Raw genomic sequence first — 27812 nt, 5'->3', positions numbered from 1 at the left:
CTTTTTCCAAAATTTGAATTTATTTACTATTTTTACGCTCTTTCTACAACATTCATCAAAGTCTTCAATCAAAGAGTTAAAACCCAGACGCTAGAGATAAAAAGAATGGAAGGAAGCGAGTAAACAGGAGTTCATGCCTTGCACCAGCCAATGACGAACTCGTGCTCTTGTATCAAGTATCAACCTTGTGAAGTTGGAAACGTAACACACGGGGAATGGACATATCAGGCTCTCATACCACTTTATACAGGATAACCCACTACTAAAAAATCCTAACTCACTCGTTAGTCTTTTGTAATTGTATAATCGAAAATTCTAGATATTGAAATCAGCTTATTGATTTATTTTAATCAGATAATAACATGGCAGTCTTCTATATCCACAACCATATAACCTAACCTAACTGCCAAGATGATACAAAAGGGTAATAATTACCCATCTTTATGTTTGTAACAATAATAATTCCTCAAATTAACGACTAAACCACTTCAAATACAAACAAGACTATCAAGAAGACAGAATCAATCTTAGTCATTGGCCATCATCTGTTCTTTGACTTTTCTAACAGCATGACTTACAGCATAAAGTGTCATCTTTTTAACCTGTAAATGAAGAGAAGTGTGCGTGAGTTTAAAAATTTTCAATGGCACAATATGTATAAATATAAAGACCTGTTCAAAATGCAACGACAATATACAACGCTGGAAGCTTTTGGTGAAAACATGCAACATCCATTAGCTTAACCGAATGACCTTTGAGAAAAGAACACATCGCTTGGCGCTAGGAAACATAAGAATGACTGAGAAGATACATGCACAAGAAATCAATAGCAGAAATAGACAAGCTTGCCTCCAATTTGTCCTCCTTGGCTCTGTGGTTTTTCGGGAGCAAACGAAACTCTTCAGTTAGTTGTAAGCATTCTCCAACATTTTCCGGAGAAACAAAATCAAGCGCAACCTTTATACAAGACTGATCAATGAAAATAAGTTAAAGGTAACGAATATAAGCAAATAATATTTAAATGTATGGTAGATGGAACAATAAGGCTGAAGACCTTCGCAAATAAAAGTTGCTCTTAACGGCAGGCAATGCACATAACTTCAACTTCAAGACAATATTCAATTTCCCGATGTGATATTTAAACATAGATATTACCAAACACTTCCTAAACATCAAGTAATTATAAGTTAAGTTGCCAGGAATAAAGAGTGATAGTGATACAAACCACCTCCTCTATAGCATAATTACGGAATAATTTACGATATACCTTACGGATCATAATATTGACATTTCGAGAAATAATGGTTTTAAGACATGAGCCCTTCTAACCTAAGAGTGATTCAACACCATCATATTCTTCTAAGAGTCATCAAAGGCACTGGGAGGACTCAAATATGTACTATTTATTCTTCTGCACTACTTGCAGATGTAGTACCATAAATTCTTGAAGACCAGAACCACACCACCATTTTTCCACAACAAAAATTATAACTAAGCTGCTTTCTCTATTTCATTCCAATCCGTAACATTTGTTACAACACAAGTAAGCAAGATAGTGCACAATTTTCCTAATTTTTCCCTGTTTTAACCCGATATGAAGTTAGTGTTTACATGAAGGCTGGTCCTTTCTTTTTTTGGTGAGGGAAGGCTGGTCCTTGAAGACTCATTTGTCATTATATTCAAGTTTTCAACATGTAATGCCCTGCTGCCATAATCTGAACGAACCCTTTTTCAAAGACTCTTACTTTGGGGCAGATTTATTGACTGTAAATAGTGTCTCCACTATTGACTTCAAGAGTCCACAATATTTTCAACTACAAAAAACCGTACTGAAAAAGAAGATATAAAAACAGACTGAGAAATCAAATTATTTTCCAGAGATTATGAGAAATGCAGATGATATTTGCTAGAAGTTTAAAATATCACAAGATGATCAATTACTTGTCTATTTCTCACTTGATGAGGACACCCTGCTGGAATGAAAACAGCCTCACCAAGGTGTTGCTCAAAAGTCCATGGTTCAACATCTGCAAAGAGAAAATGATGTTTACCAAGGATGTTGTGGTAGTACTTTTCAACTAAGTCTAAACCAAGCAAATCAGGTGAGCATCTTACTAAACTCCCTTTTCAGCTGTTTCTTATGCCTCTCATTTAAGAATAGAGTCTGATCATGAATGGGATGTATAACCTGAAACCAGCATATTACAGAGACTTAGCTCTCCACATTTGGCTAAAGTTGAATGGAAAATGCTGAATATTATTCTTTGCATATTCATGTATAGATGTTTACAATATATAGAATAATGTGAATAATTACTTTCCTAATAAAAACTTGATTCTAGGGAAACAAATACAAAGCAAACTAAACCTATATTGTCACTCTCAACTTGCTAGTAAGGTCTTGAAATCTCTCAGTGAGAAGTCCCTTAGTCAACTCATCAGTAGAGGGAAAAAACTCTAACCTCGCCTCATACCTGTCAAGTGTACCATCAGACCAATACTTTAGAGTATAGATCCATCTGCAACCAACTACTCTCTTTCCTCTTTGTCAATCAACAACTTCCGATGGAGAAGAATCATCTTTTCATGCATGGCTTGAGTCCATTTCTAGCCTTTTAATGCTTCTTGAATTTATGTTGGAATTCTAGTAGAATCAAGGGACGAAATAAAACTCTTTTGCTGCGAGGGAAGACTTTTAAAAGAAACAAGCTTGGAAATAGGATGGTACAAGATCTTTTTTCTTTTCTCGAGACAATGGGTAAGTTAACGGGATCAGTCTCACAATTATTCAAAGGAATATTTTGCTGGATCAGATTCAATGTTATGAGGAACAATATGTATAGTACTTACTGCAGGATCATATGACTGAAGTTGTTGTTGGACCAATCCAGACTTTTTTCTCCTTGGATACACTAGTTGTGGTGAACCATCTTTGGCCTTAGTTGGCATAGGATTTGATTCAACTGGGTCACCAGAATAAGTCACTAGTTCCGGCAAACTAGTAGAGTTAGATAGTATAGGAAAAGGCAGCTTTGGAAATGACTCAGCTTCAATTGTGAAGCTAGGAATACTGTCTCCCTGTAGAAGAAGAAGAAGACAAGGAAAATTAGATATCTTCATGAAAAGTGACATTTATGGAAACAAAGGAGCGTCAACTCAAATTATATCTCTTCATGTCAAGAGCATAACCCAATAGCACACATTTGATGGCCTGAGGATCAAGTGTATTGCAATGTTAGCAATTGTAAAGAACCATTTCACCTAAAATCTTAAACTGTTAGGTGAAGGCTACATTAATGATTTTATATATTTTTATCATATGTCCCCCCACACAAGAGCCTATTAGGCTTAAAAGTGACCAATGCACAGGCTTACCTAAGTTTTGCTAAAGAATTCTATAGTATTTAATCATTTATTGAACTTGTGACCATTTGGTCAGGAAGCTATGATAGGGATGTCCATTCTTGACACGAAAATTCATGTTCGGGTTAACTCGTATTTAAATTCGTATCGTGTTCGTGTTGACAAAATATAATGCACAAAAATTCATGTCATGTCGTGTGTCAACACGCAAACACGCATTTGACCTATATTTTTTTAGCTATTTACCATTTTGACCAACATGTACATCCGATGACACCTTATGATGTAAGGGTAATTATGTAATGTGTTTCTCGTGTCGTGTCGTATCGTGTCGTGTCAACCCATATAAAAAGTGATTCAAGTCGGTGTCAAGAACTCACAAAATTCAAATTGCGTGTTATCCGTGTCATGTCGTGTCAACTCGTAGAATTTGCGGGTCATATTCATGTTGAAGATTTTGACACGAATAAAAATTCATGTCGTGTTTGTGTTAATGTATTCGCGTCGTGTCAAATTCTTTTCATGTCAATTTTGTGTCGTGTCAACCTGAATTGACACCCCTAGATACCATGTAAAGAACCAATTCACCTAAAAGCTTAAGTTGTAAAGTGCAGGCCACATTGATGGTTTTATATTATATTTCTCTAACACCAATGAATATGGACAAAGGCCACACAAACAAAGATACGAGACAGAAGACTCTGCATAGTAGGAACGAAATGAAACAAAGAACTTATAAGGTGAACAAAGACTGACATTACCGAGTACTCGAGACGACAATCGATTTATCATGTAAACAACTTTTAACATAGCTTTTCCCCAATATGAATTAGGAACAGATATTTGGAGGATTGGAGCTCTTGTAATTTCCAATAAATGTCGACTCTTTCTTTCAACCACGCCATTTTGTTGAGAAGTATCCATAGAAATGTTGGTTGATACACTCTTTACCATTATTAGAGCACGTACACTTTAGCGACTTTCCAAATTGTGTCAAGATCATATAAAGAAAGTTAACAAATAATTTATATACGTCTAGTTTGTCTTTTATAAGCAATAATTAAGTCACTTAGCTACATTCATTAACAATAGACATTATATTTTACTAGAAATGTTAAAAACAAAAGCAAGCCCAAAACATTAGAATGAATAAACGCAAAAGGCTCAACACTTTTATGAGAATTGGGAGAAAAGGTTACCTGATGATGTTTGGCCAATTCAAAAGCATCACAACGAAAAGACTCAACAGACTCCCCTTGAAAACAAAGAAAAAGGAGGGTGCCCAAGACACCAACTTTGAAGGCATATATTAAAGCAGGGGTCTTGAAATCGAACCGATGACAAACAACTAATAGCTTCTGACTAGGACTACCTTTGTTTCTTAGCAATTCCAATCATCCTTCCTGTGAGAAGATCTTAAAATATACAATAAGAAAGGAAATAAGTTACTGAGTAATTTAGGTCTTTGGTAATTTTATGAATAAAAATCAGACTATTGGAAAATTTTGGAATATGGAGAACATTTTTTAAGTTTAGGGAAGGTTGGAGGTAGATATGACCACAACCAGTGACTATGTTATGTGAGTCATCAACCACGTTATAGTATGCTTACCACAAGAAGGTTGATAGTACACAAAATGTAGAGAAGGAACGGTCATATGATCATTAGCATTGGAGTCAGCAAACCATGAATCTTCAGAGGCAATACTAAAAGCATTGAAAATTTGAGAACATAAATCCTTATTGGTCATAGCTCAAGAACAAGAGTGTGAAGATTTACTGAGGAAGTTTGCGAGAGGTTGTCAGCGTGCCAACTCAGCCCTACTAGTGCCTAGTACCTCATCCTCCACCCCTGGGACTTAAGTTTTGGATGATCTTAAAGTCGAACATGGTGGCTAGAGGTGCATTGAGTGGTTAAGCCATGGAGAGGCTCAGACAACACAAAACCCAAGGGAGAAAATTGTTTGGGAGGTGGACCGGTGGTGGGATGCCAAACTAGCAAGGTAATGGCAGATCTGGGTAGAGGAGGTTGAGATGAGATGGATGACACTAACGGCAGTCTCAAAAGTCAGTTGGATGTGGTGCCGAAAGATGAGGTGCACGGATCCACGTGTAGATAGGAAAGAAGGTGGTGGCCAACAGACTGAGGACTCGTGAGTGACTTTCTGGCAATGGTTTACAGGGAATGAAGGCCAAGAAACGACAAACCTACTAGTGGATTCACCGATCACAGAAATAGTTGTAGCGGTTAACAACGTCAAGCAGAGGGAAGCAACAACTGAAGTCTGTTTAAGTCCAAAATACGGTGTTTCAGCACAATGAAGGCTCAAAAAATAGGTCAAGATAGCATAGTTGCAATGAAGGTGGCAGCCGCAATGATCATGGCAATTGTAGGGAAGGCAAACTAGGATTTTGCAAAAGCAAAATCTCCAGAATTGAGAGCTATGATACTAAATTGAATGGAAAAACACTAAATATTATTTGTTGAACATTCATGTACATATGTTTACAATATGTAAACTACTATGAATAATTTCTTTCCTAATAAAGAGTTGGTTGTAGGGAAACAAATACTAAGAAAAACATATCCATAATTTGTCACGTATAATCATGTTAATAAAAAGGAAAAACAAATCTATAATAATTATATAATTATTTATACTATATTTACAACAATAAATAAAGTAAACAATGACCGGGGCAATGTTACTCACAGAATCTATAGGATGGTTGTTGATATGACGGAATTCCTTCTTGTGGTTTCTTAAGTACTCAATTAGCTTCGGGACATCTTGACGACGAAAGATGTCCCAAACAGCACCACCATGGACAACCTCAGGTCCATTTTCAGTTTCCAAAGAATCTTTCCTGAGGCCTTGTTTTGGCTCTCTTAACTTTTGATCGCCAGACATGTTAACATCTAGAAAATCACTCCTCATTTTGTCTTTCTTATTGCTCGTATTAGTTGAAGCTAAGCTGCTTGGAACATGTTCTAGTTCGAAAGTCCTGGACTGATCTGAAACTCCAGTAGATGTTATACCTACACTATCTTCTGCAGAGGAGCTCCTGTCAGCGACATTTCTACAGGTGCCAGAGCAATTTCTATTCTCATCACGTTGTTCAGTGTTCTGTGTTTCTAACTTCCCACTCATGTCTTCAGCTATAGATGAAATGCACTCATCCATTTGGCTACTAGGTGAAATCCTGTTAACTCTATTCTCTGCCTTTTGATCATGATTCAATGATGTAGATTTAGATCTTCCATCAACATCAACTAATGTTTCACCATAAAGTTCACGAGAGTCTTCTTCAGCATATTTCTTCTGCAATTTTTTTATGCTTTCTCTCTGCCAGGGAGCTATATTCACCTTGTTTGTGTGTGTCAGCACATTGACCTAAACATCCATCACAAAATTATGTGACATTAGCTATCGTTTTATATGGTACATGCAACTAAAACAATGCCAAAAATAGGAGGTTACGAATTTTGGGGAGGGAAAATGATTAGGCTCAACTAATATACCAAATGTCTGCAATCAAATTGAACTCATTAAGACAATAAAACCCACAAAAAAAAGTCTAAATCTCTTAAACCTACATTTTAAATGTTCCTAGTACTACTGAACGTTTTGTTGAAAATAAAACAACGTATAAGTAGGAACCACATTACTGTGGATGGGGACATGATAAAGAATTAAAATTACAAAAAGAAATTACTATGATTTCATTATCTCCTCCAAGAGAAAAACATAGAAAGCTCAACGCAAAATCAAGCTAACAGGACTGAAGTGGACAAGATTATCGTTGTCTAATATTTGGAAGATTTTGTAAGTAAATTTCAGATGAGTGGTCTGAAAAATTCTCTCTTTGGTTCAAGAACTGAGGAAATCAGCAAATACTACATCGTAAGTTTATAAATACATACCTTTAAAGAATTAAACCTGTATTCATGATTATAAAATACTTATGGAACGAATTAAGATTATATCGAACTTAGTCCTTTTTTTTATGCTTTTACCACGAAGAATTAATAAATTTTGAGATGAACACAATATATTATAACAACTTTAAAAATTATTTATAAAGGATTACTAATCTAATAATAATACCATGCAATGCAGGGGAACTTGGGTAGTTTTAAAAAAATATCATCATTTTGATAGATTTCTGAATAATGTTCTAATCATTTCAAAAGCAAGTATTAAAAGAAGGGCTAGTCAATGATAATATGGAGCTCAAAATTAAACCTTGAAATCAAAGATCATACTTGGACTGAACAACATCAATCAATCCAGCTGATACTTGTAATATAAGATTCACATAAGAAGAGCCATCACTAAATCGCTGAGTTTCAAACTTTAGTCCAATGATAATACTTCTCAAGATGCAGTTTGAAAGAAAAATAGAAAATGCAAATTTCCTATATACTTTCCATCATCAAGAGAAATTTTCTTCTTTTTCTTTGCCTTTCTCGTCAACCATAGACAAAATAATCCAAAATTTTTCCCAAGACTCATGCATAAAGATTTCTGTCAAAATTACAAAACCTTCACTATAATTTCAACAACAAAAAAATCCAAACAAAGCCCATTATTGTAGAAAAGAAGAAAAAATGAGAGTCAACATGGAAAATATACAGAGAATTTTAAAAATCTTTAAATATCAAAAGCACTAAGCAGAAAATTTAAGGGGACAACCCAACAGCTTAGATGAGTTGAGGGTCTGAGAGGAGTAGTTACTTAGCATAGTTGTTTGAGCGGTTAAAGATTTTAGAGGTAAGTAATTATCTTTAAAGAATAGGGTGGAAGAGGAGGCATTCAGATTTATTAGCATTTGATAACCGAACACTATAGAAATATTCTATCTCTTTCCCCTTCTGTTTTTCTCATCTCTCCCTCTCTCTCTCTCTCTCTGAAAACTCAAAATCTGTTTCAGGGTTCATAACATGTGAAGAATAAAGAATTTGAACAGGGTTTGTTGGGGGACCAATAATATCTAATTGAAGTGCCAAGCCCACATACCAGCAATTAGAGTTATTAGACACTGGTACAGGACTGCCAACAGCAGGTTTCTAGACATAAACTAAACACAAAAGGATTTCCAAAAGCAGAAATTACCGCATCAGACACATCACAGTGCAGTTTTGTGACAGAATCTCCTCTACCAAGCTCTTCAGAAAATCCATAAGCAATATAGGTTTTGGGTCCCAAATCTGGCTTCGGCAAGCTATCAGGAAGTTTACTGGCAAAATTTAAAAGACCTGATTTTGGGTCAGTGTAGTCCCTATAGGGGAGTGCAGCGAGAAATTCAATTCCATGCCTGGGTAATCGCTCTTCGAAAGAGGTCGATGAAGGCCAATCTTTTAATTTCAACATTTCTGGCCAATTATTTTTATGCATTCGACCCTCTAGGTAGCCTTTAAAAAATTGGTGAATATTAATCTCAACCTGTGTAACAGAGCCATGTCAATAAAATAAATTGTCATAGTAGTTGATGAAATTCTTTGAAATGATTTACTTGTATAACTTACCCCACACCAATCGAAGCAATCAATGGCCTTCACACTTCGTGTTTCCTCTTTGAACTTCACTTTGGAACCTGTTTCTCTAAGAGCCCTCCACATAACCATCGGTTCCCAACTAAGACCAGATGTGTTATCCAGAATATTTCTCACAACAATGGGTTCTCCCCTTATCCAGTGCCTCTGGAAATGCTCAATCTCATCATCAGATATGTCAAGGGCATTTGGACAATATAAGAAATTATCATTACTATCATCCCGGTATGCTGCCCTCCGGACTTCAGGATTGATTTTTCCTTCAACCAAATTTGGCCGGCATAAAGAACATCTTTCAGTAATATCCTCATCCAGTGGCGCGCAGTCTCTAGTGAGATCCTCAGCATTATTTAGCAATTTTGCTACCCAATTAGCTTTGAAAGTGCGTCTCAGTTCTAGTATTCCAGTACCACAACCTCCACGCTGCTTTGGAGGACATGGAATATTGCCATCACTATTAGCTTTCCATTCAGGGAAGGGAGATAAGTCATCAGTTTGAGAATCAAAACTAGTAGGTGCAAGTTGGCTCTCCCACCCATATCTCTTACGATGTGTTTTACTCTTATTTCTTGTTAAATCATGAATACGAACTCTCTCTGTAAATTGTTCTTGAGATGTTTCAGCTTCTACGCCTCCAGGTTGGCAACCCTCTCTGAGCTCTTGACAGCACATGAGACAGAGATCATAAGAGCAAGTGGGGTTGGGGCAGCTACGGTAAAATCCAATTATAGATGTACTGCAATTGTCACTGCAATTTATAATGGACGCATTCAGTTCGGGACCACATAGGAGAGACACGGGACTATTAAAATGGAAATAATCCAAGTATCAAAGTGACAAAACCTTGCTGTAAAAAATTTAAAAACAAGTACAGCATCCTATTCCACAAAATCCAAGACAAACCAAAGGTAAAGAAGATGGAACCAATAGTAACAGAAATTCTAATGATTGCATTCTAATATCTGATGACGACACGCTTAGTAAATGTACCAGTACAAGCGCTCACTTTCATCTAGCTTTGTTCTTGTTACGTCAATTTCTTGTAGTTGATTACCTAACATCAGAAACAAATAAAATAAAATAAAAATGTCGAAAGTGAACTAAAATTCTAAACACTGTTTCTCATTACGTTACCCCTTATTTTGGCTTCAATCTCTAATTCAAAGCTCTGCTCCCTGTGAATGTGCCTCAGAACTGGCAGAGCTTTACATAGTAAGTACAGCAGTCGTTGTAATTTGACACTGGGATTTACTTCTGGTTGCTTTGAAAACAAGGGAAAAAGTTAAAACAAAAAAAACAGTAAGCATATAACTGATATAATGTTTAAATAATTTTCAAGTTTTAAATACAAAGGGAGACTGTAAAAAGAAAAGATGCCAGCTACCCTAAGCACTGGAACCTCCCGCAAACAAGCTTTGCAGTTGCAATTGCCCCAACAAAATGGACATACATTCTCAACTTCCTCCCAGGTTTTTCCTGGGTACCTGATTAATGTCAATTATAGTGAGTGGCTGGCAGCATTAAAATAGTCAAGGAAAAAAGCTGTTCAACGTTTATCAATATGGGAAACCAATTAATTTCTTCAAGAGTTTTTCATAGAATAATTTTCACCGTTCCTACAAATATTGAAATCAGTGAGAACAAAGCTTACCACTTCTCAAGGCATTCATAACAATAGCGTTTTGCATTGCAACTTGAGCAAAAGACAACGCCAGTCTTATCATTCCGTTGGCACTGATGACACATTAAACTTCCACTCTCCTTGGTTTTGCTGGAAAAGCCCTGGGGAGCCAGCATTATAGAAAAAGAAAAAGGTGAACATTCATCGTTAACATTAAAATCAATGATCTCTAACATCTGTTAATGCTGATGTTGTAGGAAAGATACTTAAGCAAGTGTATACAATATCATAACCGTTTAAAGGCAAACAAGAAAAGGGCAAACCCCAATACATAAAGGCCTGAAGGTCAATTATACACAGTTTTACGCTTACATTTTTTTGCAAAGAAACTATTTTCTATACTCTGAACTCAATGACCAAACCAGCCAAGGAACATCCTTATCCCTGCTTAAGGCTCGCCCAACTTTAAAGGGAAACAAGAAAAATTCTCTGAAAAATTCTCTGAAAAATGTCTCATGAAGATTTATAAAATCACAATCCCAATTCTTTTTTAGCTTCATATGGTGCATGATGACTTCAAAATTTGACTGGCCCATGATTACTTAAGCAGTAGCTGAGGCAGGCAAATAATAAAACATGTCGCTGAGGTTCAACTTAAAAACCTTTTCCTCATTCCCTCTAGCCTTTTCTCCTACATTATTATTTTTATTACAAGAAGAAGAATATACTTACAACCTAAAAGTTTTATAACCTCTTAATACCAAATATCAAATCTTAATAGTTGATTTTTGTCAATAGAACGGTTATAATTTATTGGATCACACTTATTACTTAATTATTAATTCACAATCAATTATAACCAGTCAGATTATAAGAGGTTGTAAAACTTTTAGTTGTAACTACTTCCCTCCTCTCGAAGTAGTGGATTTCTCACCAGTTGTTTGGTATCTTGAACTCCAATTTTGGCTCGTGAGTCCTTCTTGACCTGAAACACATTCATTAGTGACTTGCCACAACCACCTGCATTGTCCTGCAAAACGAATTCTCACATGTAAGGAAAAGATGATGCTACATCCACAACAGAACATAAAAAAAATTAAAAATTAAAAAATAAAAATCCCTCAACTAACTTGATCAATCACGTTCTTCTTTGTCCGCTTTTGATTTCTCGCCGAATTCCCAATCAACTCAGCCTCCGATCCACTACTGAGATCCGCGACTGTCCTCTTCTTTGCTCTCTGCTCCGCCTTGGAACCTTCGTTCTTGTGTTTCTGCCTATGATTCTTAAGCTGCGTGAGGTGCTTCTCACAGTACGATTTCCCCGGCGACGCAGCTTCGCTGCACCGCCACTTTGGGCCGGCGGAACGCTTGCACCGCCGATCGGACTCGGATTCCATCTGATAGGACGGATGGTTACAAGCTGACGGAAGATGTGAATTGTGGATTGTGGAATATGATGCATCTATATAATTAGCATTCCAACCTACAAATACCAATCCACGTGTAATTTATGATTAGGAATGATAAAAAATATATATATAATTTTTGTTGTAATGAGTTCATTGGTTAAGTTATCATTCTTCTCTTCTTTGTTTTTATTTTTATTATTTTTTATTTTTATTTTTATTTTTGGATAATACGAGGAGGGGAAGTCAGACTTTAAGGATGAATCTGTGCAAAAGTTTTGCCACGTATTTCTCTTTGATCTTTCGCCCTGACCAATGGCCACGTCTTATGGTTTTAGGTGAAAGTCTTCTGGTGGACTATTATTGGGCTCTTATCTTTCATGTTATTTGTCGATGGCCCAATATAATCTTACACCACAAATATACGAGAAAAATTTAATTCACTGTTTTACAAATATTTTTCAACACATTTTTTTATATTAGTCAAAAATTTATTTATGGAAGTCTCATTCTCAATTTAATAAGATACACGTGAAGTTTAACGAATAATAAAAATTGTATTAAAATTTAATTATGAATTTTAACACTCTTCGACTTGTAATTACTAAAAAAATCTAACAATTTAAAATTTTATTATTATTAAATATAATTTCATGTGAATTTCATTAAATATTCCAGGCCAACTGTGAGATTTCACACAATAATGAAAATATTTAAAAAATATATTAATAATTTTTCTCATAATTACACACCATAGATGCACGAAGAAATGGAATTTCGAAAGGCAATTGCAACATACAGTGAGGATAAGCAATGTCTTTTCTCTAAACATGACTGAGTTGCACAACCTATTCTCTCAATAGTAAGGTTAGAGCATAAGTCAAAAGTTGAGATTTGACTCCTATATTATCGATCATTCCAAATTTATGGATTAAAACTTAATTATCTCACTTTGAAATTAATCTTTTATCTCTCATATTTCAAGTCAAATTCAATCCAATCACCGCATTCAAGCATTCAGTTTTTAAATATTGTAGGTCTCTCATGTAAAAAAAAATGATTATGTGATTATATTATTTGATCACAAACATTCATTGTCTTATCTCATCATTAATAAGTGATTGTCATCAAAAAATGTAATCAGATAATTATTTTTTCACACACAAAAAATACAATATTATCACATGTGTAGCATATCACTAATAAATTCCAAGGCTATATCATCTAGGAACCCCCCACACCCAACATTCCCATCACATTGGGAAGCGGCAGAGTTATTATGTTGAAGAATATTTGGCTGCGAAGCTTGTTTGAAAAATTATGTTTTGATATATCCAATTCTATACGAGTGAGATTACAACATATATAAAATCAGTATTAACAAATCCGGATTAGATTGGCCAGTTCTATCGGTCAATTTGAAAATTGGACCTCCAACTCAATTGTTTGTGCATTATTTGACTCGATATGCCCATAAATTGGGTTAAACCTGTGTTGAATCGGGTGAAACTTGTGACCATTTAGTTATATAATTTTAATTTTATCACTAAATCAATACATTTCATTAGATAAAATTCTCATAGTATTATATTTATTAAATACTTATATATAAATTTAATTTGACCGGTTCAACAAATGACATTGAACCAATGACCATTAATTAATACTTTGATCGAGTCAATAACCGATTTGGGATTAATAATATTGTATAAAGTAATCTAAATGTAAAAGAATAAGTTAATAATTATAACAATCAACTCTAAATGAAAAGTATTAAAATTGATTCTATTTAATTCTCAATACTAAGGAATTTAATATATCTCCTAAAATACACAAAATTTAGAATTGGGAAAAATATAATAAATGAGCTTTACCTTGTAACCATTTGATTATTGTTACAATTAAATTTGCTGCCGGGATGAATTGTTGGCCATGAATCTCGAATTATTCCACTTCATGCCTAGAACAACACCTGATAGCCCATTTATTAGGGGTGTTCGCGGTCTGGATTGAATCGATTTTGGAAGCAAAAATTATCCGATCCAATTCCTTCGGTTTGATCATATAATCATCCATTCGATTTTGATTTTTTTTCAAATCCGATCCGATCCAATCCAATTTTTTTCGGTTTGGATTGGATTGGTTTTCGGTTTTTTGAAAATGCTAAAATTTATTTCATGATTATTGTGTAAATAACATCTTTTATATATATTGGCTTTGTAATTTTTTTTTTTTGAAATACAAAGGCATTAGTAAACTATAATATAATTTTTTTAATTTTGACAATGAGATATGAAGCTCTACAAAGATAAAATTGTGTTGATGAGATATGACTAGATTTTTTCTTGGGTTTAGTTGATGGGTTAATGGGTCTTGGGTTTAGAAATTTTTAAGCTAGGATTAAGAAAATATCCAAGTAGGTAGAGGAAAATTAATATATTAGATTGGTTTGAATTTGATCGGTTTTCATCAACTCATCCAAAAACCGATTCAATCCAATTAAAATTTGCAATTTTTAATCGGTTTTCGATTTTCGATTTATTCGGTTATCGGTTTTTCGATTTTTCGGTTCGGTCATCGCGGTTTGAATCGGTTTGAATCGATGGATGGACACCCCTACCATTTATTACACCAATCCGACACAATATGCAAAGCAACAATTATATTATTATGAAGCCAAATTTGTATATGATTGATTCCACCACATGATAATAACGGTATCAACTCAGATTTCCTTAGAAGATACCATTAGTTATTCCTCCACTCCTAACTTTTGTTTATTAGACTTGTTAAATTATTGGATCTGAATTAATTATTTATATGATTTGCAAAACATGGTTTAACAACAGTAATTAAGGGCTGATCCAACCTCTTGAATGCGAATATCTGAAGGATTTAAAAAGTTTACTGGCGCCCAATTTTAACCGAAGCCGTACACGGTCTAGAGGTCAGAACGTTGGCCTCAAACATCAGAAACCCGAGTTCAAATCTCGGGGGAACCTTATTATTCATCTTAATTTAAGACCCAGAGAACCAAACTCGAATGAAAATCGAAGAAAATGAAAGTTTTTGGTTTCCCCCTCCCTAGACATTGTTTTTATTTGTGTGTCCCGTAAGGGAAAAACTCTAGCTAGTTTTTTTTTTTTTTTTTTTTTTTTTTTTTGATTTTCTGCAATGGAAGCTGAAACTCAACGGAAAATCGAGGAGATGGTGATGGATATACTGAAGAAATCCAATATGGAGGAAACCACTGAGTTCAGCATCCGAGTCGCTGCCTCAGAGCGCCTCGGCATCGATCTCTCGTCCCCGGAGTGTAAGCAACTTGTCAGAACCGTCGTAGAGTCTTATCTTGTCACCGTCGCTGCCGAAGGGAAACCACCGGAAGAATCCAGAGAATTGATGAAACCGACTAAGAAAAAGGAGGACACGGAAATGCCTCAAGAATCCAGAGAAGTGGTCAAACACAATAAGGAGGACTCGTACCGTGTTATTTGCCAGGTGAATTTTTTCTCCCTAGAAGATTTTTGCTTCCTTCAAATTATTCAATTGGGAACGTGATTAGTATTATGACCTTAAGAGCACCGTTTCTGACGATGAATAATCTAAAACCCCTAAATTTTTCGTTTTGTTTACACAAGAAATTCTCTCGGAAAAAAGGTGACAACTTTGGCTTTGTCATAATTTGTTGTGTTCACTGGTTTAGTTGTATGTTAGTGGTTGGCAGGAAGTATGTAGGGTAAAGTAAGACGGCCAATACTTTGGATTTAACCCTTATTAAGGTTTATTCGTGGAGGGAAAACTTTAACTTTATTATTTGTAGTATTTAGATTTATTTATTTATTGTTTTAGCTTTGAAAGTTTTGCTGCAAGCCTGCAAGTAGCTTCACTGCCATTAGAATTAAGAAATTGAAAGCTGGGCTCTAAGGTCTAAGGCTGTGTAATGTTTCACTGAATTGATGTAGAGAACAGTTTCGATTTGTAAACCACAGTCATTTATATTTTTAAATTTTCAAATAATATATATTACTTTCCTAGTCAGTAATCTTAGTGGATGACTGGATGTTGCTTGCTTGATGTAGCTGTCAAACAGGAGGAATGTGGTGGTACAAAATTTCAAAGGGACAACGTTGGTGTCAATTAGGGAGTTCTATAATAAAGATGGGAAACAGCTTCCCGGCTCTAAAGGTAATCACTTCATGTGTAGTTGTACATGCTTGCTTTGCTGTTACAGATCCATTTGCTTGCATTAGTTCCTGCTTTGGTGTAGTGCTTTCTTATACTGTAAATGCAGCTGGAATTTGCTCACAAGTACTATAACTCTGGCCATTGTCTTATGCTTCATCTATTTATTAAGTACTTAGTTCACATAACACTCATTAATGAGTATTTTTTAAGGCTTATATATAACTTAGAATGTTCTTAGTTAAGTAACATTCTTAATTATGTTTCCGGCCATTTGCCATGCTTAGTAGTTTATGGTAAGGTAATCTTATTATAATGGAGAATCTCTTTTGTTGTTTATTGCTGGTTGCTTTATGCATAAGTTGGAGTGTTTAAGGTCCTTGATTTAGCTTTAGTATCATCACTTCTGAGATAGAATGTGTCTCTCATCATATGTTCCTGGCTCTATTTTGTTGAGAACTTGATTAATCCGAATTCTTAAACTAAACACGTCCCTTTTCTGTACTGCTGATTCTAGGGATAAGTTTATCTATTGAACAATGGTCAACCTTCAAGAAGAGTGTTCCTTCCATAGAGGAAGCCATCACAAAGATGGAAGGAAGGTTAAGGTGAGTATTCAACGTTGATTTATGAGCGATGTGGTAACATGAAAATTTCTGACTTCAGAATGATGTTCATCACCTAAGTGTCAAAATGTGGTGGTGAGGAAACTGGAAACCAAGATATGCAGAATGGAGAATTTTGTCACTATTCTTTTCTCCGCATGTTGATGGTTTACTAACTGCCAATTATATTATACTCTTTGTTGTGTTAGTTTGGAAAAATTTATGCGTTCTTCTGAATATTTACTACTAACTATTTGGCTTAAAAGAAAGCATTTTGCTAGGTATTTAGTTATGCATAAGTGCATGGTAAAAAGTTGCTTTTGAACAGCAGTGAAAGCATATATTCATAGACTGGTCTAACCCATAGCATGTAATCAACACTATGTAGATCAGAGCTTAATGGTAAGCAAAATGGAGATGTGACGAATTCAGTTGCTGATGTTGCTCCTGTTGAGCTTGTCCCTATTGAGATCATCCGTTTTGATGGGAAAGATTACCAATTATGGGCTCAACAGATGGAATTACTCTTTAAACAGCTAAAGATTGAATATGTGCTTACTGAATTATGCCCAAATGCTACATTAGGGGAAGATGCAACTGCTGAAGAAATTGCTGGAGCCAAGGCTACAGAAAAGAGATGGGTGAATGATAATTTAATGTGTCGTCGCAATATCTTGAGCCATTTATCTGATCATCTTTTCAATCAGTATGCAAACAGAAAAATGAGTGCTAAGGAGTTATGGGAAGAGTTAAAACTGGTTTATCTGTATGAGGAATTTGGAACCAAGAGATCTCAAGTGAAAAAGTATATTGAATTTCAGATGGTTGATGAGAGAGCAATTGTTGAGCAAATCCTGGAATTCAATAGCATTGCAGACTCTGTTGTTGCTAATGGAATGTTTATTGACGAGAACTTTCATGTTAATGTCATCATTTCAAAGCTTCCACTGTCCTGGAAGGACTTTAGCATCAAGTTAATGCGTGAGGAGTATCTACCTTTATGGAAGTTAATGGAAGGTATAAGGATAGAGGAAGAGGCTCGGAATGGTATCAAACGGGTGGGTGAACCTTCTAATAGTATAGTATTTCACCAAGTCAATAAAGGTGGACCGAGGTGGGCTGACAATAAGCCACCGGGGATGAATAGGCATAAGTCAGAAATGAATGCCAAGAGCGTAGCCTGTTATATTTGTGGCAAGAAGGGGCATCTTTCTAAAAACTGCTGGAGAAGATATGACAAGCAAGCTAATGAAAGGAAAGCAGAAGAGGATATGCGTATTCCAACAGAAGTTAATACAGCTGGGGTTATGGAGTAACTTGCACTAACAAGCTTTGTATTTTGAAGGTCTTATTCTTCAGGGTCAGAATGTAAGAAGCGTTTGGTAGAGGGGTAGGTTTTTCCCTTAGTAAGGTGTATCCCTGGCAAGACCTGCGCCAGGGCATAACCATTATACATTTTCCACTTAGGCAGGGTATGATTTTTATTTATTTATCTATTTTTGGGATGCACGGTATGGCCCTTGTATACCTCTAGGTGTTTCTGAATTACAGAGATTTATCAGTTTTTTTTTTTTTTTTTTGTGATTAAATGTCCATATCATTGATGAATTTAATTTGTGATATCAAGCTATTCTCTGATTGATTTCTAAACTTGCAATTGATGTAAAATGGCGTCGCAAAGCAACTGTGCGTAGGCCATGCTTATCAATATCAGCTTAATTGATAGCAGAAACTCAACTGAGCTGCACTATCAAGTAAAACAGTTGGAAGGATGTTACGACAATTGGAAGTGATATATTTGAAAATGTTTACAGAACAAATTCAGGACTTAATAGAAATTTGATAGTTTAAAAGAAACATATATGTATAATTAAAAGTGGGGGAGTCTAAGCTAGTCATACTGTAAATTAACTCCATGTAAACTTATAACGATATTGGTCAGTCGAAGAGATGTTGGGTTTAATAATACTAGGTTGGGTCTATTCTTGTTGGAATTTGGGATGAATCTGCAACAAGATGGTCTTTACCACAGGATGGTTGTGCTGGTGTTAAATAGCTTTGCTTGGCTTGGACAAATGAGAAAAATACCTACAAGACACTCTAATGCTCAAGTTAGATTTTATATAAGTAGATTTAAGTATACCTTAGCATTGAGTCCTCTTTATAAAGTGATGGCATGACTTGTTCACCTTAGTGTGGCGACATTCAATCTCATTGAAGGGTTCAAGTGGCTTCTACAGTCTATCTTGTTTATAAGATGGCCTCTTAGGCCTAGCTAGAATCACATGTTTATCCTTCAGTCATTGGCTGTTGAGGAGACTTAGGAACTCTAAACTGTTATTAATCCAGTTGTGTGCTGGCGGGACAACATATATGCCGAATAAACATATTTTCTTACTCCTTAAGCCTTCTTTATTTGGCACGTTGGGTTGTAAAATTGGTTGGACGCTTGATCCTCCTTAATATAGGTGCAGATCAATAGTATTTTTAAAATCGTATTTTAACATAAAAAGTTGCTTTTGTGCATGTGGATAGATTTATAGCATCGGTCTACGGTTGAAGATGGAGCAAACCTTAAAGAATAGATATGAAATTGCCAAATTTGATGTTTTCAAGTCAACCAGCAAAAGCATGCTAATAATATAGTGGAAGGTACCATTTATATTATGCCTTAAGGTTTACATTCTAATTAAAATGACCTTTTAGTGCAAGTTGGATGTTATTTCAAGAATATTGGATGTGAAATTTTAATTCATTTTGTGCACTATTGTGATTAGAGGTCCAGTCCTGCCTCGAGCTAATTAGGTCAAATTAGAGTCATGAAAATCAAATGCAATTATTTTTAAAATTGGTTTCGGGACATAATTCAGCCTTTCAAGTAGGCCAGACTCAGCCTGATGTTTGATAATATTTATAAACAATTTAAAAAAAATAGTAATAAATTCTAAGATTTCTTTATTTGAATTGGGGTTTAAATTCAAATTGGTTATCTAATTATCTTGTTGATAGTTCTGTTTTGCTATTATAAAGATTGGATTTTATAAGAGTTATATTGTAGGAAAAGTGAGTATGTTATGTTATAGAAATTCGTTTTGCGTGCCGAAGTTTTTTTTTTTTTGCTGCGGACCCCACAAAATGTTGTGTGTAGGAAATATTTTGTGGTCATGTTAAATGATAGATGATAAACCCATAAAGATTATAGGAGATCTTTAATAGGCGGTTAGTTTGTTATGTTTTAAGGATAGTGCTGTTATTGTAAATATATATTAGAGTTCGCTTTTTCTACCGTCAATGTAAATAACTTATCTAAATTGAGTTCAAAATGACGTTATTTTGAAGCAGAAATCAAGATATTTTTGTAATTATAATTTATTTCAAAATTATAAGAGTCTTTTTCATTATAATTTTTTAATTTTTCAACCTAAAACGTCATCGTTTTGAGAGCGAATGTAAATAACTTATCTACATTAAAATCTATATATTATACGAAAATCTTTAGTAGGCTATTAGTTAGTTTCCTAGGTTTTGTTACTGAAGTACAGCTGCTAATTGAAGTCGATCATTTTTTATGTATATATACAGATCTCGGTTGAGGGAGAAAAATAATGGGGAATTACTGTAACTTATGTTCCATATTTTTTACAGTAAGTGAAGCCCCACATATGTTGTTGCATATCTATAATTTATCACAGAACATGTTGGTATTGAAGGATAAGAGGGAAGAGATCATAAATAAGAAGTCAGATGCTCATTTGCAAGGAAGTAGCAATACCTGGCAAGTTACAGCATTCAAACAGAGAAGCAAAATAATAGCCTGTTTGAAATCTGTTTCGAAAAGCAGTTTTCTGATTTTCAAAACAAAAAACTCATTTGATAGGCCTGTTTTGTTAAACACAATAATTAAAAATTGTAACTTTTTTTTTTTTTTTAGAATCAAATTTAAAGAACATATTTGAGTTGTTTTTGTTTTGTGTTTTAACTTTTAACTTTCAAAACAAAAAAACATAGACACTAATTTCATTAACTATTCTACAAAACAATTTTAAGAACAAAAAAAACCAGAACACAATCAAACACACCCATATCCAAGTTTTCTCATGATTGAAATCAGTAATCTAATATTTCAAGACAGAACCATAGCTAGGCGTTTCGGTTACAGCATGAAGGTTATCACATGTCTATTTCTGCATACCTTTATAGATTCTTTTGGACATTCCCTCTTGAGCTATGTCAGCAAAATTAACTGCTAATGCACACAATTTGATGTGGTAAGTTGTTACCATGTCATGCCAACCAATTTTCAGTAAATAACTTTCTAGGGTTGGCTTGTGAAGTTGCCCTTTCTATAATCCAATAATTGCTGCTCTCTATGTATATCTGCAGCAAGTTTGGAGCTTTCCCATTTCAGCTTCCTCACCATATCTTCAGCTTCAATATAGTTTGGAGGTACATCAGATTCTCCGGAAATTAGAGGAAACTTCACTTCTACAACTTTCCTACAGCCAGAGAAGAGTGTTGTGAGAAGTTTCATTGATAATAAGACAAAAATTTATAAATAAATTATAAGTTAGTCCTATCTATGATTACAGTAGTATATTTAGATGAAAGAAAAAGAAAGCAAACAATGCTTTAACTTAGAAAAAAAAATAGCCATAACACAAGTTGTCAAACGGGGAGAAAAAAGAAGTCTGAATAAAATCAATTCTAACTGCTATTTATTAGGGATTTCTTCCAGTAATCTAATTTTTCATGAGTACCAATAGTGAAATTGCCAAACATTTATAGCTCGTAGGCTATATTGAATGGAATTTAGAACATTTCATATGGAACCAACATTAAATAAAAATTTGACACCTCAGCATAGGTATGATACTCATAAGGGTATTATGTTAGGATTGAGTAGTTTAGACTGAGAAAAGGGAAGGGGAAAGGAAAATTTTCATTTTCAGTAAACATTCTCTTTATTTGACAGTTATTATAATTTATAAAATGAAAGATTAGTACGTAAACTCCCAATCACACCTAATTCTTTTAAGATGAAGGTTATAGTTACAACCTTTTTTTTTACAACCTCTTACAACCATATCTTAACACCGTTGATTTCCGCCAATCAACGGTTATGATTTTCGTAAATTAAAATCATTAATTAATTATTAATTCACAATAAATGATAACCGTTGATTGGTGAAAATCAACGATGTTAAGATATGGTTGTAAGAGGTTGTAAAAAAAACAAGTTGTAACTATAACCTACCTCTTTTTTTTTAAATAATATATATATATACATTTAAATTTTTAAATGAAAAAAATAACTCTCTCCTCCTTCCCCTTCCAAATTCCTGCATCCGGTACCATAACAATTTCCTACCTAAAAGTATTTCAATTACCTATCCACTAACAGGCATATCACGGCAATGCATGAAACATTTTCATTTTTCAATATGTAGAACATATTTATATACCCGAGTAATGCAGACATGTGGGCTTTTCTTTATGTCTAATTGGGAGATACTAATGAATTGGATCAATGAAACAACTTTTTATGAGATTACTGAAATGAGCAAAACTAAACAACAGAATAATTTATCTCTCAAAATTTATAAACAAAACTAAAAATACTAGCCATCATAAAAGGGGTAATAAAAGGAAAGAATCATATAAATCGAACATACATTAAAAAGGTGAAGGTTAATTTTTCACTGACCTACTACCAAGAGCAAACATACCACATTTTCTAATCATCCCACCATCTAATGACAAGGCTCCATCATTAATGCATGGGAGAGAAAGCAGCATGTCATTCCGCGTTTTATATAATTGTAGGCGAGAAAAAAGGCCATAAAACAGTGTCTCTCTAAGCCCGTGACCACTGGCAGTAAGAAAGGAAAAATTGTTTGAATCCAAATGGATCATGTTCACTGCATAATCAATAAACCCAGGTGGGCACTCCCCATTAGGTAATTTTGGCTTTGGAAGAGCCAGCTTCTTTTGTGGATCATTGGGTATAAAACCTCCGACAAATGGTCTGAAAAAAAAAACAGGTACAGTAGTGCTTTTAAAATTATAAGCAAAGAGCTTCAGCTTCTTTACAAATTATAAGTGTGTACAATTGGATCCAATGATGTGAGTTTTTCTCATATCTTAAAAAGAAAGTGATAGACCGAATGACCCTGCACAGGGCCCCAAGAATTTAGTCCTAGATAGTGTCTCTTTGTATATATCTCTCTGCATGAACATATCGTGTGACAAACTCACATAAGAGGAGCCAAATTCATATATATTGCCTTATGAGTTCAAACTTGCCTTAAGTCTTCAAGACATATGACAATAAATCGGCCATTTATTCTCCTTCCGATTGAAGATCCAATTCCATGCAAACCATCATTACAGTTTATCATGCCTTCAGTATTGTACTTCTCGAGTGCATTAACACCTTCATATGTACTGCAAACAATTGCAAGCATTGTCTCCAGGCCCAAATACTCAGAAAGGATCCTACATTTAGAAAAAAATTCCCAGTTTTTTTAAATCAATAATAAAAAATAGTAGCTTCTTTCTTGGTCACTATGCTAGTAAGAAAGACAACGGGAAAATGGGAGTATGCTAGTCAAGTTTAAAGATTCAGACAAGTAATAATGTGCTTGGAAACTTCAAAGATTATGTTACATGAATGGCCTCAAATATGTCTTTTAACGATTGTATTAAAAGAACTATTAGATTCTGATAGGATCTGGAAAAATGCATCAGAGATAGCGCACAAACACCAAGGAAATGGCCCAGAATCAATCTGGATTTTCTGTATTTTGAACTAAAAAAGACAATTACAATGAATACAAAAAACAGCGATGGAACAGTAGAAAATTACAATGGAAAAAGAAGAAAAAACAAAAGATAATTTCAGAGCAAGTAGAGAATGCTATGATTCTCTCCCAATCTGGTTTCCCAGCCCAAGTCCCAAGTTCTAATCTCAATCCTTCTCCACACAACTCCACCCCTTTTATTTCTTCTAAAAACCTTGCCACCTCAGCAATTCTTCTAGAATATACTAACTAACAAACTTGTCATACTCTAATAATCCCCTACTACCCAACTTACATATATCTACATATACTTACATGACTATATTCCTATCAATACTGCCCCCCTTAAACACTCACCTTGCCCTCAAGGTGAGGTACCCTTAAGTACCTTCCACCGGGATCCCATTGCTTGAATTGTAGAGATCCACATGAGCTCAAAGTAAGATGTTGTCCACCAGGATCCCATATTTGTCCAACTTGAATGGCTTTTACCACAACAAACAGGAATAAATTTAGCCCAAGCAAGGGCCTCGAAATGTTTGTCAGCAACTGTTGGTAGTGCCTCTTACTTAATCCAAGTAAGGAATTCTCAGATTTGTCAAGAAATAACTCGTTGGGTGTAAGGTTTGATTGTGACTGCAGCCCCACTTTCTTTTGAGAATCCTCAGTGATGACTTGTTCCAATTTTTCTTCATATATTGAAGACATTGAATGAAGTTTCAAAGGAAAAGAACGAGAATCTTTTTCTCTTAATGTGAAAGATGTTAGACTAGAATGATTAACATACTGAGAAGGCCACCCTTCAGAGAGAGTATTTTGCATCCACCTTGTCTCAGAAGAGTCAGAAAAATACTGTTCAAAATCTTCTGTTGCTAAAATGTTGGTTGTCTCAGAATATGATTCAGCCCCATTATACAAATCCACTTGAGGAGCACTACCCAAAGTAATTGACGAAAATCTCTTACAAATCAAGGAAATGTCCAAATCACCTAATGCATCTTTAAGACTCATTTCAGATTTCATTTCCTCACTGCCATTTCCAATTAAGTCAGGAAGGTTGTAATCCATAAGGACAAATACCTTGCATCGAAGACTTGGGTTGAGTTGTGGGATCGCCACTGCCGTATGTCTTTGTTGCTCCCTCTTCTTCGACGATCTTCAGGAGGTTGAGTGTTGGGATCATACAGAAATGGTTTTGACACGCACGCTCCACACCCTCGATTATGTTCGATCTCTCATCCTGCAGTGTTTTGTGATCATGGCCTTCGTCTGCTTCAGATCTGTATTCCGATTCAGAGGAATCTAGATTTCTCTTGCGAGAACAACCACTACGATGGTGCTTGTCTTTGTTTCGTCTACCTGCCCTTCCTTGTCGCCGTTGAAGGACCTGCAAGATTTCTGTCAATTTCTGATCAATTATGCGACTCCTCACTTCTGCAATTTCTTCATCCCTCCTCATCCTCTCTTCTATGATCTCAAATCAGTTGTCCATGTTGTGCATAAGAACCCGTTCAAAGCACCCCTAAGATCGGAGTGCTCTGATACCAATTGATAGGATCTGGAAAAATGTATCAGAGATAGCGCACAAACACCAAGGAAATGGCCCAGAATCAATCTGGATTTTCTGTATTTTGAACTAAAAAAGACAATTACAATGAATACAAAAAACAGCAATGGAACAGTAGAAAATTACAATCGAAGAAGAAAAAACAAAAGATAATTTCAGAGCAAGTAGAGAATGCTATGATTCTCTCCCAATCTGGTTTCCCAGCCCAAGTCCCAAGTTCTAATCTCAATCCTTCTCCACACAACTCCACCCCTTTTATTTCTTCTAAAAACCTTGCCACCTCAGCAATTCTTCTAGAATATACTAACTAACAAACTTGTCATACTCTAATAATCCCCTACTACCCAACTTACATATATCTACATATACTTACATGACTATATTCCTATCAGATTCATACTCAAAAATCTGGAAAATTATATGAGATCACAAGAGATATTGACGGCTGCAAGATTGGAACCAAATGACCAGAAGGGTGTTAAAGATTGAAAATAAATAAATAAATAAAATTGATATTGACCTGCTAAGATCATCATTCTCAACCCTGGCAAGGGTTGCCACAATTCCCACAGCATCCTTTGCAAATGCCAAATTTGATATCTGAGCATTAGCTTTTAGCCAACAAAATATGCCAGCAGCAGAGTTCTCTTTCTTCAATATCTGTTCCACTGTTTCCTCCTCTGTATGAAAGGCACCATTTCCATTCTCTGACATAATTACATTAGCTGAATGGTACCTTCCAAGACTCACTAAAAACTTCATCAGCCAAAAAATGTTGGAGAAACTTGCAAAGGAAATGCTTAATTAAAGCAGTTCACTCAACTAATGAGTAAAGATATGCTGTTGTACTAGTTTGCCTAGTTAATCTTAATTTAATTACTCCCCTTATATTCCCCACCCACACTCCCAAAAAATTAATTAAATAAATTCCGTCACTGGTGACAAAACAAGAAGAAAAAAAAGGATTGATTTGTGAGCATACCTTGTAAGTCAAGTATTGATTCAGCAAAGCGATTTGATAGAGAATTAAGAAACTTTATGTTATCTTCATGCTGCTTGATCTTATTCTTAAAGCTCTCTCTATTACCATCATTTAGATTCAGCTGAAAAAGGACAAACAACAAAAGTTCCAAAGTTCTGTAGGACTAAATTAATGATGTGGAAGAAATAACTTGAACAAAAAGTTGGTGCACGTTACAATATTTAAGTTCTGAATAACATCAAGTTATGAACAACATGTAATTCAACCAATACAAGGTTCTAAAAAGAACACCTCCAGTTATGGGTGCATTCAGTGGAGGAGCCAAGATTTCATTTTAGCTGGGGCCAAAAAATTTGACACATCAAATTATCAAAATATTTATCGTAATTACACAAATCTATTAGAAAAAAAATTTACCATGAATTCTAGCATACTTATCTAAAAAGCCATCGAGATGCTGCAAAATTTCATAATTTATCAAGAGAGAGTGTATAAAGTCATAAAGACGATTCAAATATTTAAGGAAACATGAAAGACCAAAACACTCAAAGGCACTCCACTCTAACAAGCATATCTTCACAAAGTAAAATCAATCACAGGGAAAACTAGAAAAATTTCAGAATAAAAAAGCACCAATTTAAGAGCAAATACCATTAGGGTTTCTAATTTTGAGAGAACAGCAAACAAATACGAAGACACTGTTAGGGTTTCCAACTCCACTCAGAGTGTATTAGGCTATTAGTTTAGAGAGAGAGCAGAGATGGGGCCAAATTTTAACTTTAGATGGGGCCAAATTTTAACTTTAGAATATATAATAATAATTTTTTAAAATAATCAGCAGGGCCCAGGCCCCATCTAGCAACAATGTGGCTAGGCCACTGGGTGCATTAAAAAGTACTGAATCACATAACAAAATGTAGGTCCTGGAACATATCAGTTTTGGTCCGTAATATACTGACCGAGAAAATTGTTTGTCATTTTAAATGACACAACTTTGTGTCATTTCAAGTGAAACCACCGTGTGTTGGTGCATATTCTTTGTTTTTTTATAATTTCTCCTCCACAATACTATCTATTTCTCGAGTAAATACAATGTAAAAGGCCAACAAATACCGTTTCGAAACAAAATTATGTCCTTTGAAATTATAAATGTTTTTCCCTATACTGTAAATATGTTATTCGACTGAAGAATGTTAGAAAGATTCCTAGTCATGTTCAGAAGAAGAGACACATATCCTTAACTGCAAACCGACATGCAATCTTTAATCAAAATGAATGTAGACTCCAAAATCTTGCTTTCAAGTATGTGAATCAATAAATTAAAGAGTCCATGTCCCCTAAAGTTATAATTAGTCACATCCTTCATTCTCAAATACTGAACTTAAAGTTGAGTTTCAGATGCAGGGGTTTGGTGCATGTAAAAAAGGTTATAGATTTAGCTATAAAATGGGTTACGGCTTGATCCATGTAAAGATTTTAATTAATTTGTAAAAAAATAAAAAGTGTTAAGATATAGAACTCAATAAAGAAGGGCAATAGAAGAAACCTCACCTGGCGATTAGGTTGAGACATGTATTGTGAACCAGAGAGACGCGATGATGACTCTCACACTTTCCTTCTCTTTCTTTCTCTGTTTTCAAAATCTAAAGATGCAAAATTCCCAAACTTGCTCTTACTTGTAACAATCTTTTCTATTTCTTAATCCTAACACACCATTGCACCGCAGTGG

At 34.9% G+C, this 27812-nt stretch overlaps 3 protein-coding genes across 10 annotated transcripts; 1 reads left to right on the top strand and 2 right to left on the bottom strand.

Annotated features, from left to right (window-relative positions):
• Positions 1-205: 205 nt before the first annotated feature.
• On the bottom strand, positions 206-11955 carry LOC133315277 (lysine-specific demethylase JMJ27). Of its 6 annotated transcripts, none has more exons than XM_061516870.1 (13): positions 11672-11955; positions 11476-11571; positions 10572-10702; positions 10305-10404; positions 10055-10181; positions 9911-9974; positions 8894-9668; positions 8481-8810; positions 6078-6758; positions 2116-2188; positions 1942-2027; positions 850-969; positions 206-602 (listed from the first exon to the last, which is right to left on the bottom strand). In XM_061516870.1, exons 1-13 carry the CDS (start codon positions 11936-11938, stop codon positions 528-530), a joined length of 2925 nt encoding a protein of 974 aa, XP_061372854.1. In that variant the 5' UTR covers positions 11939-11955; the 3' UTR covers positions 206-527. The 6 variants fall into 6 exon arrangements, 1 of the variants encoding a protein (XP_061372854.1); XR_009752054.1 differs by lacking the exons at positions 206-602; positions 850-969 and adding exons at positions 2475-2644; positions 2851-3078 and having other exon boundaries at positions 1964-2027; XR_009752053.1 differs by lacking the exons at positions 206-602; positions 850-969 and adding exons at positions 2463-2644; positions 2851-3078 and having other exon boundaries at positions 1966-2027.
• Positions 11956-15113: 3158 nt separating this feature from the next.
• LOC133315291 (uncharacterized) lies at positions 15114-18322 on the top strand. The gene is made up of 4 exons (XM_061516890.1): positions 15114-15445; positions 16027-16132; positions 16647-16737; positions 17123-18322. The coding sequence occupies exons 1-4, from the start codon at positions 15122-15124 to the stop codon at positions 18048-18050; spliced, it is 1449 nt and encodes a 482-aa protein (XP_061372874.1). The 5' UTR covers positions 15114-15121; the 3' UTR covers positions 18051-18322.
• Positions 18323-20798: 2476 nt separating this feature from the next.
• On the bottom strand, positions 20799-27775 carry LOC133315274 (protein DEFECTIVE IN MERISTEM SILENCING 3-like). 3 transcript variants are annotated; one of them, XM_061516865.1, is made up of 6 exons: positions 27635-27775; positions 26084-26204; positions 25622-25850; positions 23038-23229; positions 22439-22759; positions 20799-21230 (listed from the first exon to the last, which is right to left on the bottom strand). In XM_061516865.1, exons 1-6 carry the CDS (start codon positions 27653-27655, stop codon positions 21050-21052), a joined length of 1065 nt encoding a protein of 354 aa, XP_061372849.1. In that variant the 5' UTR covers positions 27656-27775; the 3' UTR covers positions 20799-21049. The 3 variants fall into 3 exon arrangements, with proteins under 3 accessions (XP_061372849.1, XP_061372850.1, XP_061372851.1); XM_061516866.1 differs by having other exon boundaries at positions 25622-25808; XM_061516867.1 differs by having other exon boundaries at positions 21088-21230; positions 22461-22759.
• Positions 27776-27812: the final 37 nt, after the last annotated feature.

This window comes from Gastrolobium bilobum, unplaced genomic scaffold, assembly GCF_033153095.1.
Source record: "Gastrolobium bilobum isolate Gb01-03AN ecotype WA unplaced genomic scaffold, APGP_CSIRO_Gbil_v1 utg1030, whole genome shotgun sequence".
In the NCBI taxonomy this organism is placed as follows: Eukaryota; Viridiplantae; Streptophyta; class Magnoliopsida; order Fabales; family Fabaceae; genus Gastrolobium; species Gastrolobium bilobum.
This window is presented reverse-complemented; position numbering and strand designations above follow the sequence as displayed.